Source organism: Solanum verrucosum, unplaced genomic scaffold, assembly GCF_900185275.1.
Source record: "Solanum verrucosum unplaced genomic scaffold, falcon-dt-bn FXZP01000886.1, whole genome shotgun sequence".
Classification (NCBI taxonomy): Eukaryota; Viridiplantae; Streptophyta; class Magnoliopsida; order Solanales; family Solanaceae; genus Solanum; species Solanum verrucosum.
Window position 1 is genome coordinate 69,509 of NW_026019777.1, and position 15,013 is coordinate 84,521.

Here is a 15,013-nt window from a genome sequence, read left to right on the forward strand (position 1 = left end):
GAAAATTATAGCTGACGTATCATTACATGTTCTACTGACCAAAAGAACTTGTTTCTAAAATGCACCTGTAATGTCCTTCTTCAACTTTGTCCATATTGCACAAAAAATCAGTTTGACTGAAAATCAAAAGGTGGAAACAACACTACCTGATCTCACTACAAATAGCAGGGAAAAGATGAACACCAATGCCGTAACTGGAGTTGGTTCTGGATGGATAACAAATAGCAAGCCCATACTTCATAATATTCGTAATCCTTCCTTTCGAAGAAGGAAGCGAAGCGTAACTAAGAAGGAAGCCATGCAACTCATCGCAAAGCAAAGACTTCTAGGAAAAAGCACATGCCTGCTTCATCAATCCATGCAATAGGTTGTTGCACACCCAACTTCAGGTCCAATAGCATCATATGGAAGAAATCTAGCACATAGTTATTACCATTGAACACCACCTCTGTCCCAGATCTCTTTATTCGAAGATCTTTCTTAGCCATTGACACAATGTTCTAAGGGAAATCAGTCCACTGACTGTTCTAATAGTACATCAAATGTAAAAATTGTGAAGAAAAGATTAGCTAAGAGGTACATACACTTCATCACAATACATATGTAATCATTTAAAAAGGCAATATAGTTTGGCATACTAAATATCAAGTTATTAACCTACAAGTGAAGGACAAGCTCATTGTAGAAGTGTCACTAAGATACGCATATTAATATGACTGCATGGTTATACATGATAAATCAATATTAAAAAAGAGCACATTTGAAAATACACCAGGGCTCGATATCCTCTAGGGAAACATGCCAATAAGCTACATGTGAAATGATTAGCCATAAACCCAAAGTCTAAGGTATTAACAATCATACTAATTCCACTAGGCAGAAAATCTCTTGTATCTCAAAAAGATTTTGCACCCTTGACTTTGTTCTTTCTCTTTTATGTAATACATGATATGTTGGAAATTGATACATTAGAAACGGGGAGTACATGGTGTGTGAAGTGGTAGAAAAAAGATTAGTAACATTAGACGGCACACTTTGTAAGTTTTGACCATCAGATGCAACACACATCATAGTTTCAACCAAAAGGCCTGTTGTCCGGCACAACTTTCATGATATATGTCCAGTTCAAGCATTCCATGATTGAGAAAATCATATCAACAGAACTAGTTAGTAGCTTTTACCCAGAATAGCTTAATAAGCACCACCTCACTAGTTGTCTAAGCTGAGAAAACAAAATAAGTACAAACTAACAACAAACAATTCAAGGAATCTGCATGGTCATACATCAAACAGTGAGATAATTAGTCATTCCCCACGAATTTGCCATGTAAAATTGAAAAATTCACGGACAATTGCTTCATTTCTGAGAAAGACAGATTTAAAAACAATAAGAAGACAGTAGTAAGCAACATCGTTGTAGTAGTGTATTTAAGATAAACTTACAAGATGATATTACAAAGGACAATATCATTGTAGTGTAGAAGTCATCTAAGCTAAACTAAATTCTGGACCCAAGTTAACAAAATCGTGATTATGATAAAATTTCAAGAAAGAAATCAATATAATAGTCTAGTTATGGATAAAGCGTAAGAGTATGAAAGAAATACCACAACATGCTTACAGGGTAGAGCATTCAGAGGCATGAGGCACTGACCCTTCTTGATAGATAGAGTTGATCTTCCTAATATTTTCAACAGCTCATTACCCTGAATACTAAAATTGAAAGCAGAAACTCGAGAAACACTAGAATGCCATAACCTCAGTCCCTGAATAACTCGATGAAAAAAATTCAAACAGTGTCCTAGAGTACTAACTGTTGAAACTAATATTCTTTCACTGAGATCTTCTCAAGTGTTGTGATGCAGCGTACCCCTCAAAGAAAAGTAAGACAAAATTCTCTAGGTCCTCCACCGTTTACTTGATATAGTTTTCTTGATGCCTTCTACTTTCTATATGGCTCCTAAACCGTCCAAGAAACGATCTATAAATAGGAATAAACTTTTTGGATATGGAAACGTACAGCTCATCCATGATCTGTGTATCTTGTATCAACCATGTGGACTGAGTCATGTGCACCTCTTTAAACAAGGTGTTGAACATCTTGAAACAAACTTTTATCTAATTATGGTTTTTCAATCGAACCAATATGATAAGTAAGATGTCATTTCCTTGCTAGTATTTTGGATGAGAACTTTTCTAAGTTTTTCAAACAAGAAGGTAAATTTTAAGTTTCAACTAAAAAATATAAGAACTTTCGCATCTTATACAACTTAAAGGAACAAAGTTTTGACATTACAACCACAAGAATTGAAAAGAACATATCAACATGAGCAAAGATGGTGTCCCAAATGGTAGGAGTCCTAAATATTGAAGTGTTATGTCTCTTTATAAATCTCAATCAAGTTCATGAGATAATACGACAGAAGAAAATCAGGCTAATAACAATGCAAAATTTTAATAAAAACTAGATAAAGACATAAACTTCTGCAGAACCAAAGCTATTCACAACCTATTGTAGGGAAACGGTCATGAAATAGATAATGAACAGTTACAACACACACTGAAACTGGACTTCAAAACCTTTCTAGTTAATCTCAGTACCACTATTTGTTTTCACACTCAAAAATTCACTTAAAAAAGGAACTTGCAATCTAAAATATTCATATCAATACTTAGTTATAGCAGCAACACAATACTATTTTATGACAACAACTTCTTAATTAGATCCATCTAGAATTAATAAAGAAACAACATTCCTTTGCAAAATTCTCTTTTGGATTCAGATTGCATAACGACAATGACAAGAAGTCAGCTCAAGAATTCAAAATTGTGAATTGTATCAGAACTTCAAGCAACATGACAAATCATAGTTGTAGTTTAGAAACAAACCTTGAATTCCTTCGAATCATCATAAAGATATCCTATTATAATCAATCAACACCCCTTCAAACTATATACTCAATTGAAATCCTCGAATGGGTAGCAAACATGTTTATAGATATGATTGCACATGTGTAACAATAATTTAAATTCCTTACTGATATTTCCTCATATCAAACAAATCATACTAATTACTCTGAAAACACAAAAAAGAAGAAATTATCAAGCCATTGAAAGACAAAGTGACAAAGCTCCTACATGAAGGTTCATAAGAAGGAAAATACAAACTCTACTACACTACATAAAACGAGCAGACCTAAGATTAAAACTATTGCTTCTTTATTTAAGTTTCAATTCTACAAATATAGAAACAAGTCGAAACATAAATTACTGAAAAAATCATATATAAATTTATCAAAATATATCAAAAATTTTGAAGAAATTTAACTCGATATTTAAATTCCCCAAAGAAATTCACACAAAGAACAACTCCTCTTTCACACACATATTATCACAAAAGGTTGTGAAGGAGAAAAACTTTCAGAAATTACCCAAATTTGTGAGAAATATCGAAACCCTACCTGAAACACAGTCAATGAAGCCGATATTCTTCCTCTGAAGCAAAGTAGTGATGGGTGACCCACTTCTCGACGGACTCATCGCTCCTGACCTACCTGACGATAACCCGCACCACCTCTTCCTCAAAGGCTGAGAAGAAACCTTGTTTTATCTCCATTATCCAAAAACATCAAGAGTCCCAACACTTTTTTCCACCAAACAAGGAGACTTAAGGTTACCATGGATGAAATTTCCATGTCATAAATCAGATAAACGCATAAGAATGGAGAATTGAGAATAAGCGACATAGCTAAACTGATTGAGCAGAAACCTTTGAATGAAATTTAGGGCACTTGTTTTCTTAGAAATTCGAGGAAATTGTAAATATGGGGGGAGCTTATTATTTTAGCTAAAAATATGGTAGTACTCTTATTTTTTGAAATTCGGGCAAAAAGTTATTGGGGGAAATATAAAATATGGGGGAGGGGGGGGGGAGCTTATTATTTGTGCATGATGACTAATTCATGGGTTGGGGGAACTGGCCTCTAGGGTCATTTCCTTCTGGAAAAGGAACTAATTTAATTGAATATGTAAATCTGGCAAGGTCTTATATTGTTTATTGTTTGCTATATAATCTGTGTGCTAGAATTTTTAGCTTATTGTAAGATGAGTTCTTACAATAAACAACAACATACACTGCGAATGCATATTAATGCTATCACACTGTTAATTGCATTATATGATGTTTGTATCTTTGTCCCAACACCGTATGTTTGTTTTGTTGAAGCAATCATATATCTTCCTTTTTTTAATTTATTTTCCTTCTGGAATAATTGGCATACTTATGTATTCAATGAAATGTTAAGTTTTGTATTTTGTAGAATATCAAAATAATCAATTTAATGTTTTTTCTCAGGCTAACATGATCAAGAAGACTGAAGCTACCGTAGTTGGCACAAATAAAAAGAAATGGGTATGTTTGGAAAAAACTACAAGATCTTTCTTTTCTTTCAAAAGAAGGAAAATTTCATGTATATAATTACTGCTTTTGCATCAATTCCTTAATATTATTGTTTTTAGAAACATTCAATTAGTCATTTTTGATATCCCAATTTGTTCTAGCTAATGGGGATCTAATTTCTATTATTATATAGTTATAAATTTTCTTATGTGCATTTCTTGTGCAGAATTTTTAAACAAATTGAGGTCAAGTATCGACTTCAACATGCTCGACTTTTGGATTGATTATTTCATAAAGATTTATTGCAAATTTACTGGAGATTTTAATTCCATTTGAATTAGGAGTAATTGGTTGGTTTTATGTTGAGATTATTACATTTAGTTAGATCTCAATTTTACTTTAGATAGAAAAGATAATTTGTTTTGACATTGTTTACTTTAACAGAAAACTTATTATATTGCTATTTTATTCTTTGATTATAATATTAGAAAATATTTTCTTTATATAATATTTCTTGCATATCATGAAGAAGATAGTTTTGAATGCACAGATTGTTTGTACGTATTTGTGTCTTGAGAAAAAACTGTATATAGATTTTTCTGGGATGTTTAAAGAAACTTGGTAGAGACATTAGAATATTAATGATAGCAAAATATAAAATAATGTCACCTATTTTTATGACATTCAATAATAGCATTTGTTGACATTAACTAAAGTGACAGAAATTTCAATGTGACATTTTATAAATGACACAAGTAAGTGTCTTTAAATTTGTTTTACTAACATTTAATCTAAATGTCAGAAAGTTTAAGTGTCATTTCATAAATGTCGAAAAAATAAATGTCATATATCTCATATCGACATTTACGTATATGTCAAAAATAAATGTCATATATATCTCACACTGACATGTACCTAAATGTCGAGAATAAATGTCATATATCTCATACTGACATTTATCTAAATGTCGAAAATAAATGTCATATATCTCATACTGACATTCACCTAAATGTCAAAAATAAATGTCATATATTTCTTATCAACATTCACGTAAATGTCAAAAAATAAATGTCGTAATAATCTTACCAACATTTACATATATGTTACAAAGTAAATGACACAAATTCTTTTCATCATTTACCTAAATATCACAAAATAAATGTCACAAATTCTTCCTGACAATTACCTAAATGTCGAAAAAATCCCCAACACTAAAATTTACGACATTTGGTCCAAAAGTAAAATAAATGTCGATAAACAAATTTGTGACATTTAAACATCATAGTACGACATTTAGAAAATGTCGTTGTATCTGCACTTTATTGTAGTGAGTATTGTGGAAAAACAAGAATAGAGAAGAGGTGACCTGGGAAGTTGAGGATGGCATGAGGTCCAAATATCCTCACTTGTTTCTTAGCCCATGGTGATGTGATGTACCGTTAGTTTACAATATTTTTTTATACATTTCACTTGAGAGTTGTTTGTGTCTAGGGCTATTTTGTATTAATTTATATGTGTTTTTCTCATGTTTATAGGGAATAGGTTTAGGCACGGAAACATGAATACACAACTGAAAGAAGTGCAGAAAAGGGCATCTACAGAGGTAATTTACGGACCGTAGGTCCAGTTATGCCTCGTAGATGATAGTCGTAGAAGGGCAGGAAAGGCATTGCTGAAGATCAGGAAATTCTTGACCAAGTGTGGAACCACGGTTGTGACTTACGGACCGTAGATTGATCTACGGACCGTACTGTTCCTCCGTCAAATCATTCAGAGATTGGTTCCAGTACCTGATGCTGAAAAAATCCAAGTGTGGCGTTACGGAGAAAAGTTACGGACCGTAGATAGACTTATGGTCCGTACGGTTGAATTGTCGATTGCGACTGAGATTTTGCAGATTTTGAAGAAAGAAAAATTGCATTAGTCCTTAGCCATGTAAACCTCATTTTTGGAGGTTAGACATTATTATTTTTGTTCTAGTTTTTGGCTTGGGAGATTAACTTGCAACTTTAGCAATTCTTAATTTCCTAAGCACGTTTTGGTGATTTTTACTTTGAAATTCAAGTTGAAATTCTGGGATTATTCTACTCTACTACGTAAGTTCATGATTTATTCTTCAAACATTATGAATTGTTTTCTTGCTAATATGGGTAACTAAATCCATAACTAGGGTTATGGGAACCATGAGAGATTAACGAATTATGAATAGTAACTATGTAATTCCCGAATAGTGTTTTGCATGCATTAATAATTCTTTCATATAGAAGTCAACGTTAGAACTCACCTTGTTGCTACTTGCCGGACCAACGAGGTAGTTAATAAGAAAAGAATTATCAACATAGATTTAGTGTGATACTATCTAATAGAATTAATGTCGATTGGTGCAAGGGTAAAAACTAAGACATACATCTATGTGACGTCTAATATGAGGTAATAGTAAGGGTTAGTAAATTATAAACACGTAGCCGGACCAAGGTGCGAGGTGAAATTCTCTAGATGCCGGACCAAGGATTTAGAGATACATAACTTATTGCTTTGCATGTAATACACTAGGAAGGGATTGCTATTACTACGATTACGGAGTTATGAGCTTATGGGGAACACGTACGCCCTAGTTTCCTTCTCAATTTGATAACAACAAAAGTTTGAATCTTGCTTACTAATTACTTTCATAATTTTCAATTTTTTTTACACAAATCCCCCCCCTCTTTACTTATTTTTCTCAGAAATACATTGGCTAAACGGATATAATCGTTATTGAACTTAATCTAAACCATATTTCTCGTGGGATCGACCCAACCTACAAGTTGGGTTCTTTACGTGATAACGATCACTTATGCTTCTAAAATGATATGTAATTTGAGCATATCAAATTTTGGCGCCACTGCCGGGGAATAAGGATTTTAGATTAAGTTTAATTGTATTATTGAACTTTAGTCAAATATTTCCTAATTTTACTTTTTCTTTTGTTTTTGTCTCTCTCAGGGTCTGACTCTACTGTATGCCAAGTACACGGAGCCAAGGCGAACCACTTACTCCCTTCGATCCTGAACTGAATAGAACTTTGCGGAGAATGAATAATCAAGGAGTTCCGGTTAACCCTATTGGAGGAGAGTTAGGTGAAGGTGTTGGATTGCAACCTCCGAGGTAATTGATGCAAATAATCAGGCTCTAGTTGAGAATAGATTGGGAGATGCAGTGAGGGCACATGAACCACAAGGACCACGTCTGCATGAAAATTTCAAGGTCAACCTTAATATTGTCGATTCTGATAGACCTCTTGTCCTACCGCCTCTACCTCAGGGGCATACATTTGTGGTGACCAGTAGCTTGATGCAGATGCTTACAACGAGGGGCTTTTTTGCGGGGTTGCCAGTGGATGATCCACATGCTCACATAGCCAAACTTAATCATGTCTGCAAAAGTTGTATAGGATAACCAGATTGGGATATGAATGTCATTGGGTTGCGTGTGTTCCCCCTATCATTGACCGGATATTCTACTGTGTGGTTTAATGAACTCCCTTACGACTCAATATATATATATGGGAGCAGTTGACATAGGCGTTTTTAGCAAGATTCTTTCCAGTGTCCAAGAACTTGAACAAGAAGGATAAACTCAACAACTTTGTAGCACTACCTGGAGAGTCTGTGAGTAGTTCTTGGGATAGGTTCGCTGCCTTCATGAGGGGTGTCCCGAATCACTGTATTGATGATCAGTCACTGAAGGGTTACTTCTACCAAGGACAGGATGATAATGGTAAGGCAGTGCTCGATAGTATTGCGGGAGGTTGGTACGGTGAATGCACTTTTGCACGAATTACTGATAAAATGGAGAAGATATCTCGAAATAATAAAGCTTGGAGCACTAGAAAGTCAGACACTAGGATGAGCACATTTCCATTCAAGCTACAAACAACCAGCCCACAGATAAGATTCGCGAGAACATGGCACAGATGAGAACAAAATTACGGTTGGTGTTAAAGCATGTGACTGGATGAGTAGAGAAGGTAAATGATGTGAACTATTTGACTAGAACTCCACCACCGGCAGAAGAGTATTATTTTGAAGAGGATACTTATGGGGTGAATGAGCAGACGGGGGGTTTTCGACCAAACACCCAATGTTCCAACACGGGTAATTGGCACTAAGATCGAGGAAACCAAGGTCGGAATTGTGGCAATTACAACCGCAAGGGTCAATATGTCCGGGATGAGAACTACAATCGCGACAACAATTACAACTAGAACAACTATGGCAACAGAAACGATCGATCTGGACCTTATGTTCCTCCTCAAAATGGGGATTCTGCTCCTAGGGAAGCTCTAGGTAATATGTCAAGTATTGAGGATATGATGCAGAAAATGATGAGGAGGTTTGACGCAACTAATGAGAATGTGAAGGAGATGCAAAATGAGTTGTCCGAAATTGGCTAGAATGTTGATGCCCATGCAGTGTCGATAAAACAGCTTGAGCAACAATTTAGTCAGTTGTCTGCTACCGTGAATACACTCGAGCCGGCACATTGCCCAGCAACACTATCTAGAATCCGAAGAATGATGGGCATTATATGGAAATCATGACTCGCGGAGGAAAGTAGATTATTGAAGTGGTAGAAAAAGGTGATGATGAGATTGAGGTGACTGGAGAGTCCAAGAATTCTACAGAGAAAGAAGCGGAGAAAACCCAAAAGGTCGTCCCCATGCATAGACCTCCACCTCCTTTCCCACAAAGGTTAGTGTAGAAGGCTGAAGAAGGAAAGTACCACAGGTTAATAACTATGTTGAAACAACTTTCCATCAATGTCCCTTTGATAGAAGCTTTGGAGCAAATGTCTGGGTATGCAAAGTTCATGAAGGACTTGGTGACCAAAAAGAGGGCTATCAGTTTTGAGAATGGTGAGAGGTTGCAACATTGTAGTGCCATTTCTATGAGGTCACTAGTACAAAATAAAGAGGATCCTGGAGCTTTCACTATTCCATGCACCAATTGTAAGATGCACTTTGCAAAAGCTTTGTGTGACTTGGGTGCCAACATTAACTTGATGCCATTGTCAATTTATAAGAAGTTGGGTTTAGGAGCTCCAAAACCAATTCTGATGCGTTTACTTATGGCTGATAGAACTGTGAAGAGGCCCATTGGAGTGCCTCAAGATGTCCTTGTGAAAGTGGGGCCATTCATTTTTCCGGCAGACTTTGTTATACTTGATTCTGAGGTTGACTTTGAGTTCCCCATCATCTTAAGCGAGACTGTTCCTTGCTACTGGGCATGCCTTAGTAGATATGGAGAAAGGGCAAATGAAGTGCCAACTAAATAAGGAGGAGGTGACCTTTAACGTCTGTAAGTCTTTGAAGTAGGAAAGTGTTCTTAAATTGGTATCAGTGATGAGTCACACTTTCGGAAGAGGCGCTAAAGTGTTTAGTAAGGAGAAGTTAGGTGTTGCCTTGTACATGGAAAAGAAACGCCATGCTCAAAAGCCACAAAAGCGCAAACTAGCTGGTGGTGATCTGGTGTTGTTGTATAAATAAAGGTTATGCTGTTTTCCAGGCAGATCTAAGTCCTAGTGGAATGGACAATTCAGAGTGACCCAAGTGTCCCCACATGGAGTGGTTGACCTCGAGAAAAGGAATGGGACAAGGTACGAAGTCGACCAACGGAGGATAAAAATCTACATGAGAAATTCTGAGAGTGTAAATGCAGTGATAGAGGCATGGCATCTTGATGAAGTCTGAGTAATCAAGGGGCCTTCTTCGTGCCGCGATGTTAAATCAAGCGTTGCTTGGGAGGCAACCCAAGATGTACAATCTAGCCAACTATATGTTTTGTTTTACGTCTAGTAGTTTCTTTGGTTATTTACATCTTTGTACTCAATTAAATAGGTGCTTTAATTTATTGGTTAGTGTTGGCTAGATATAACATATGGTCCATGTCTAAAAAGTGTCCAGAAAATGTAAAAAAATGGCCTAATGGTTGCTACATGTGCAGGTGCGCAAAGCAAAATCTGCAGAAAATGGTCTGGTGTAGAGGTCTACGGACCCTATCGACGGTCCGTAGTTCATTCTACTGACCGTAAATGGTGTTCGTAGATCCCAGGTAAGTGTCTGAAATTTTACAAAGTGTGAAGGTGATCTACGATCCCCATCTACGGACCGTAGATCGACCTACGGACCGTAAGCATGGTCTCGTAGGTCCAACCCTAGCTAAACCGGACCCACTCGCTTGTTGATGATTCTTTGGCGCTAAGAGCCACAGGTTTGCGTCACCCAAATCCATTAATTTTTACTGCTTTTTGTGTGCATTAGGGACAATTGCACCTATTTTTGTTCTGGGTGAGGTAAATGGATTGTGAGTGATAAGGGTGAAGTCTGAGTAACCCAACTCATAATTCTCTCTTGAGGTTTTCATGCCTGTGTTCTTTTTCCCTAAGAGACTGCTTACTTTTTGTTGAACCGGCATGTTTAGGATCGTATGTGTACAAGCATGAGAAAGAATGATAGCATAAGCATGATGGCATGAGCTTGTTGAAAAAAAGATACCCGTCCAAAGATATTGAAATATATGCTAAAAGTTGTAGACTAGAATAAGTTGAATGTGTTGGCTCTGAGTATGACATGATAATGACAAATTTAATTTCATGACTTAAGCTAAAAACTTGAACTGGGTAATCTGATAATCTGATAATCTGATAATGGAATTGTGCGCAAAGAGTGTGCAAGAATCGTTGGTTGTTCAAACAAGTGATGCCAATCTAGAACTTGCCCGGTTAGTCCTACAAAGATAATGTACTCTAGAGGCTAGGAAGTGATCATAGGCCATTGTTCTGAATAGTCTACTAAATGCCTAAAAGAATCCGACCAAATGAAAATGAATGCTCCCGTTAATCCAAATGCTTTGAGCCTAAAAGAGACCATTTATTTCTAAACCAGTAACTCACCTTCCCGTAATCTATTGTTTTTGCCCCGGTCCCTCCTTTGACATGTGCACCTCAACTTAGGCCAAAATCCTAAGTTGAGGGTGTCTAATGCAAAAAGTGACCTCAATCTTGGACCTGATCCAACATTGGGTATTGAGCACCTCAACTAACGGAAATTCCTTAAGTTGAGGTGGCTATGAAAGGGGAAATCTAAAGAAAAATGGATATGAAAAGAGTTTGGTGTTGAAAAAAAAAGAAAAGTGACTTTGTGCGAAAGAAAGTGAACAAAACTAAAGAAAAGAAAAAAAAGAAGAAAAGTGAAAAATAAAAGAGCTACAAAGTTGAAAGTAACATCAATGATGGAAAAGAATCAAGGGAAAGACGGGAAAAAGGTAGGATGTCAAAAATAGGACAAAAAGAGGTAGAAAAGCTTAATGTAATGTCAATGAGGGCAGAAAGTCACTAAAAGTACCCAAATGTACCACACCTGAACCTGAGCCTACGTTACAAGCCAAGAAAGTCCTATAGTGATCCTAGAACCTAGTTGGAGAGTTTAAGCAGTTAAAATAAGGGCAAGCCTATGGTATTGAGCACTACCTGTAATTGCAGTTACTTCTGAGCGTGAGTGTTGAATGAATCCTTGTCCTTAAAATCATATTTATTGTGTGAAAAAAGGAATTTCGGTTTAAAGTAAGTGCACTGGTGACATTGTTGGAAAGTTGGTACCTTAGTGATAGTAGAACAGTGTATTTGGTGAGTTGATTGGTCGATCTGTGTCATATTTTCATCCACACAAATTACCTTGTTAAGTCTAAGAAAATAGAGTTTGCACCCGAAAAGAGAGTTGGGATAGAGAGCCATGTGATTGCTTGTGCTTAAATTGCTTGCTTCTATAAAAGTGTCGTTTAGAGTCTTAGTGCGTCACTTGAGGACAAACAACGATTTTAAGTTGAGGGTGTTGATGTACCATGAGTTTACGGTATTTTTGATACATTTCACCTGAGAGTTGTGTGTGTCTAGGGCTATTTTGTATTAGTTTATATGTGTTTTTCTCATGTTTGCAGGGAATAGATTCAGGCGCGGAAACTTGAAGACACAACAGAAAGAAGTGCAGAAAAGGGCATCTACGGAGGTAACTTACGGACCGTAGGTCCAGTTACTCCCCATATATGATAGTGGTAGATGGGCAGGAAAGGCATTGCTGAAGATCAGGGAATTCTTGACCAAGTGTGGAACCACGGTTGTGACTTACGGACCGTAGATTGATCTATGGTCTATACTGTTGCTCCGCCAAATCATTCAGAGATTGGTTCCAGTACCTGATGCTATAAAAACCTAAGTGTGGCATTACGGAGAAGAGTTACAGACCATAGATAGACTTACGGTCCTTACTGTTGAATCGTCGATTGCAACAGAGATTTTGCAGATTTTGAAGAAAGAAAAATTGCCTATGTCCTGAGATACGGAAGGGACCTACGAACCGTAGATCAACTTATGGACCGTAGGTCAGTCTCGTAGAATGAAGACGCATCCTGCAACTCTATTACCTTATTTAGTTTCCTTTTTAATTAGGACTTATTTTTCTATATATAGGGTATGTAAACCTCGTTTTTGGAGGTTAGATATTATTATTTTTGTTCTAGTTTTTGGCTTGGGAGATTAACTTGCAACTTTAGCAATTCTTAATTTCCTAAGCACGTTTTGGTGATTTTTACTTTGAAATTCAAGTTGAAATTCTGGGATTATTCTACTCTACTACCTAAGTTCATGATTTATTCTTCAAACATTACGACTTGTTTTCTTGCTAATATGGGTACCTAAATCCACAACTAGGGTTGTGGGAACCATAAGCGATTAACGAAGTATGAATAGTAACTAAGTAATTCCCGAATAGTGGTTTGCATGCATTGATAATTATTTCGTCTAGAAGTCTTTTCAATGGTGCGCAACGTTAGAACTCGCCTTGTTGGTACTTGCCGGACCAAGGAGGTAGTTAATAAGAAAAGAATTATTAACATAGATTTAGTGTGATACTGTCTAATAGAATTAATTTCGATTGGTGCGTGGGTGAAAACTAAGTCATACATCAATGTGATGTCTAATATGTGGTAATGGTAAGGGTTAGTAAATTATACACACGCAGCAGAACCAAGGTGCGGGGTAAAATTCTCTAGATGCCAGACCAAGGATTTAGAGATACATAACTTATCGCTTTGCATGTAATACACTAAAAAAGGCATTGCTATTACTAGGATTACGGAGTTATGAGCTTATGGGGAACACGTATGCCCTTGTTTACTTCTCAATTTGATAAAAACAAAAGTTTGAATCTTGCTTCCTAATTACTTTCATAATTTCTAAAATTTGTTACACAAATTCCCCCCCCCTTTTTACTTATTTGTCTCGGAAATACATTGGCTAAACAAATGTAATCGTTATTGAAGTTAAGTCTCAACCATATTCCTTGTGGGATCAACCCCAACTTACAAGTTGGGTTCTTTACATGATAACGATCGCTTATGTTTCTGAAAAGAGGTGTAATTTGAGCGTATCATGATGGCATATGTGTGTATATTAGTGCAGTGAGGTTAGATACCAATCTAAATTTTTTTATATTGTTGCATATTTTTATTGTTGTTGTTGTTGCGTATTTGCTCCCACTGCTATTGTGGAGCAATAATGCCTAGCTATTTATGTCATCATGTTAGACGCCTAGGTTAGAATTTCTGCGTTTCATGTTCCTGGATAGTCGCATTTACAAAGGATATTCTGCCTAAATTTTTGAAACTCCTAAGGACTTAACCGCGTGACTCAGATTTTTGTTCATTCGAGGACGAATGTTTCTAACAGGGGAAGGATGTAACACCGCGACTTTTCAAAACGTCTAAATTAACTCATATCTTCGTGGAAAGACATGGAAGGGAGGGGGGTAATAAATTAAGAATGATATGGTATGTCATATTTTAAGTGTTCAAGGGTTGTATCTCAAGTTTTGAAGTCAGGTAAGTGGCAAAATAAAAGTTGGCGAAAGTTACCGTAAGTTCCTTTTTACAGATTTCTTTGAAATTTGGGTCAAATGTCATTGATGTTTTCTCCCAATATATAACAAATTAGAAGGCCTATCACCCATTAAATTGAAGGCCTATGAATCTAGTTTGCAATGCAAAAAACCCCGTATCCAACCAACATCGGACTAAAAGGTTATGAGGGTTTTACTACGGATTGCCGGGGCAGAATACAGGTCGAGTAAAAAATGTGATATGTCGGCTTACTCAACGTTTCAAGCCTTGAAAACATTTTATTTCACTTCCAAAGCAGAGAGAAAGCATAGGAGAGGGTTCCTATGGAGTTCTTGCATGATGAAGGTTAGTTTTTGACGATTTCTACCATGAAACATTGCTCCAGTGCCTAGAAATGTGATCTCTACACGTGGCAATCGATTTTCCTTTCTATTAGCTGTGTTTGGAGCTTGTTTTTGAAGATATAAATTTGTAGTTATTGGTGTTTCTTCAAGGTTTATACTTATTTAACTAAGGTAATCATCTTGGGACTCTTTTATGATTGTTTTTATGATTTTCTATGGATGTTTCGACAAGTTGGGGCAATATGACAAATCTGCCGATTTAAGATTAACTATGAACTATTTATAGGTGCGTACTAGCTGTGTATATACAGTGTTTGTGAAGCTTAGGACATAAGCAA

General features: G+C 36.3%; 1 protein-coding gene across 1 annotated transcript; it reads left to right on the forward strand.

The window, feature by feature from the left end:
* Nucleotides 1-9,178: 9,178 nt before the first annotated feature.
* On the forward strand, nucleotides 9,179-9,715 carry LOC125810226 (uncharacterized). The gene has a single exon (XM_049489765.1). It carries the CDS (start codon nucleotides 9,179-9,181, stop codon nucleotides 9,713-9,715), a length of 537 nt encoding a protein of 178 aa, XP_049345722.1.
* The last annotated feature ends 5,298 nt before the right edge of the window (nucleotides 9,716-15,013 follow it).

Bases quoted from the DNA above. Each gene is read 5' to 3' on its own strand.
- LOC125810226 (XM_049489765.1), top strand. From the start codon at position 9,179: ATGTTGAAACAACTTTCCATCAATGTCCCTTTGATAGAAGCTTTGGAG.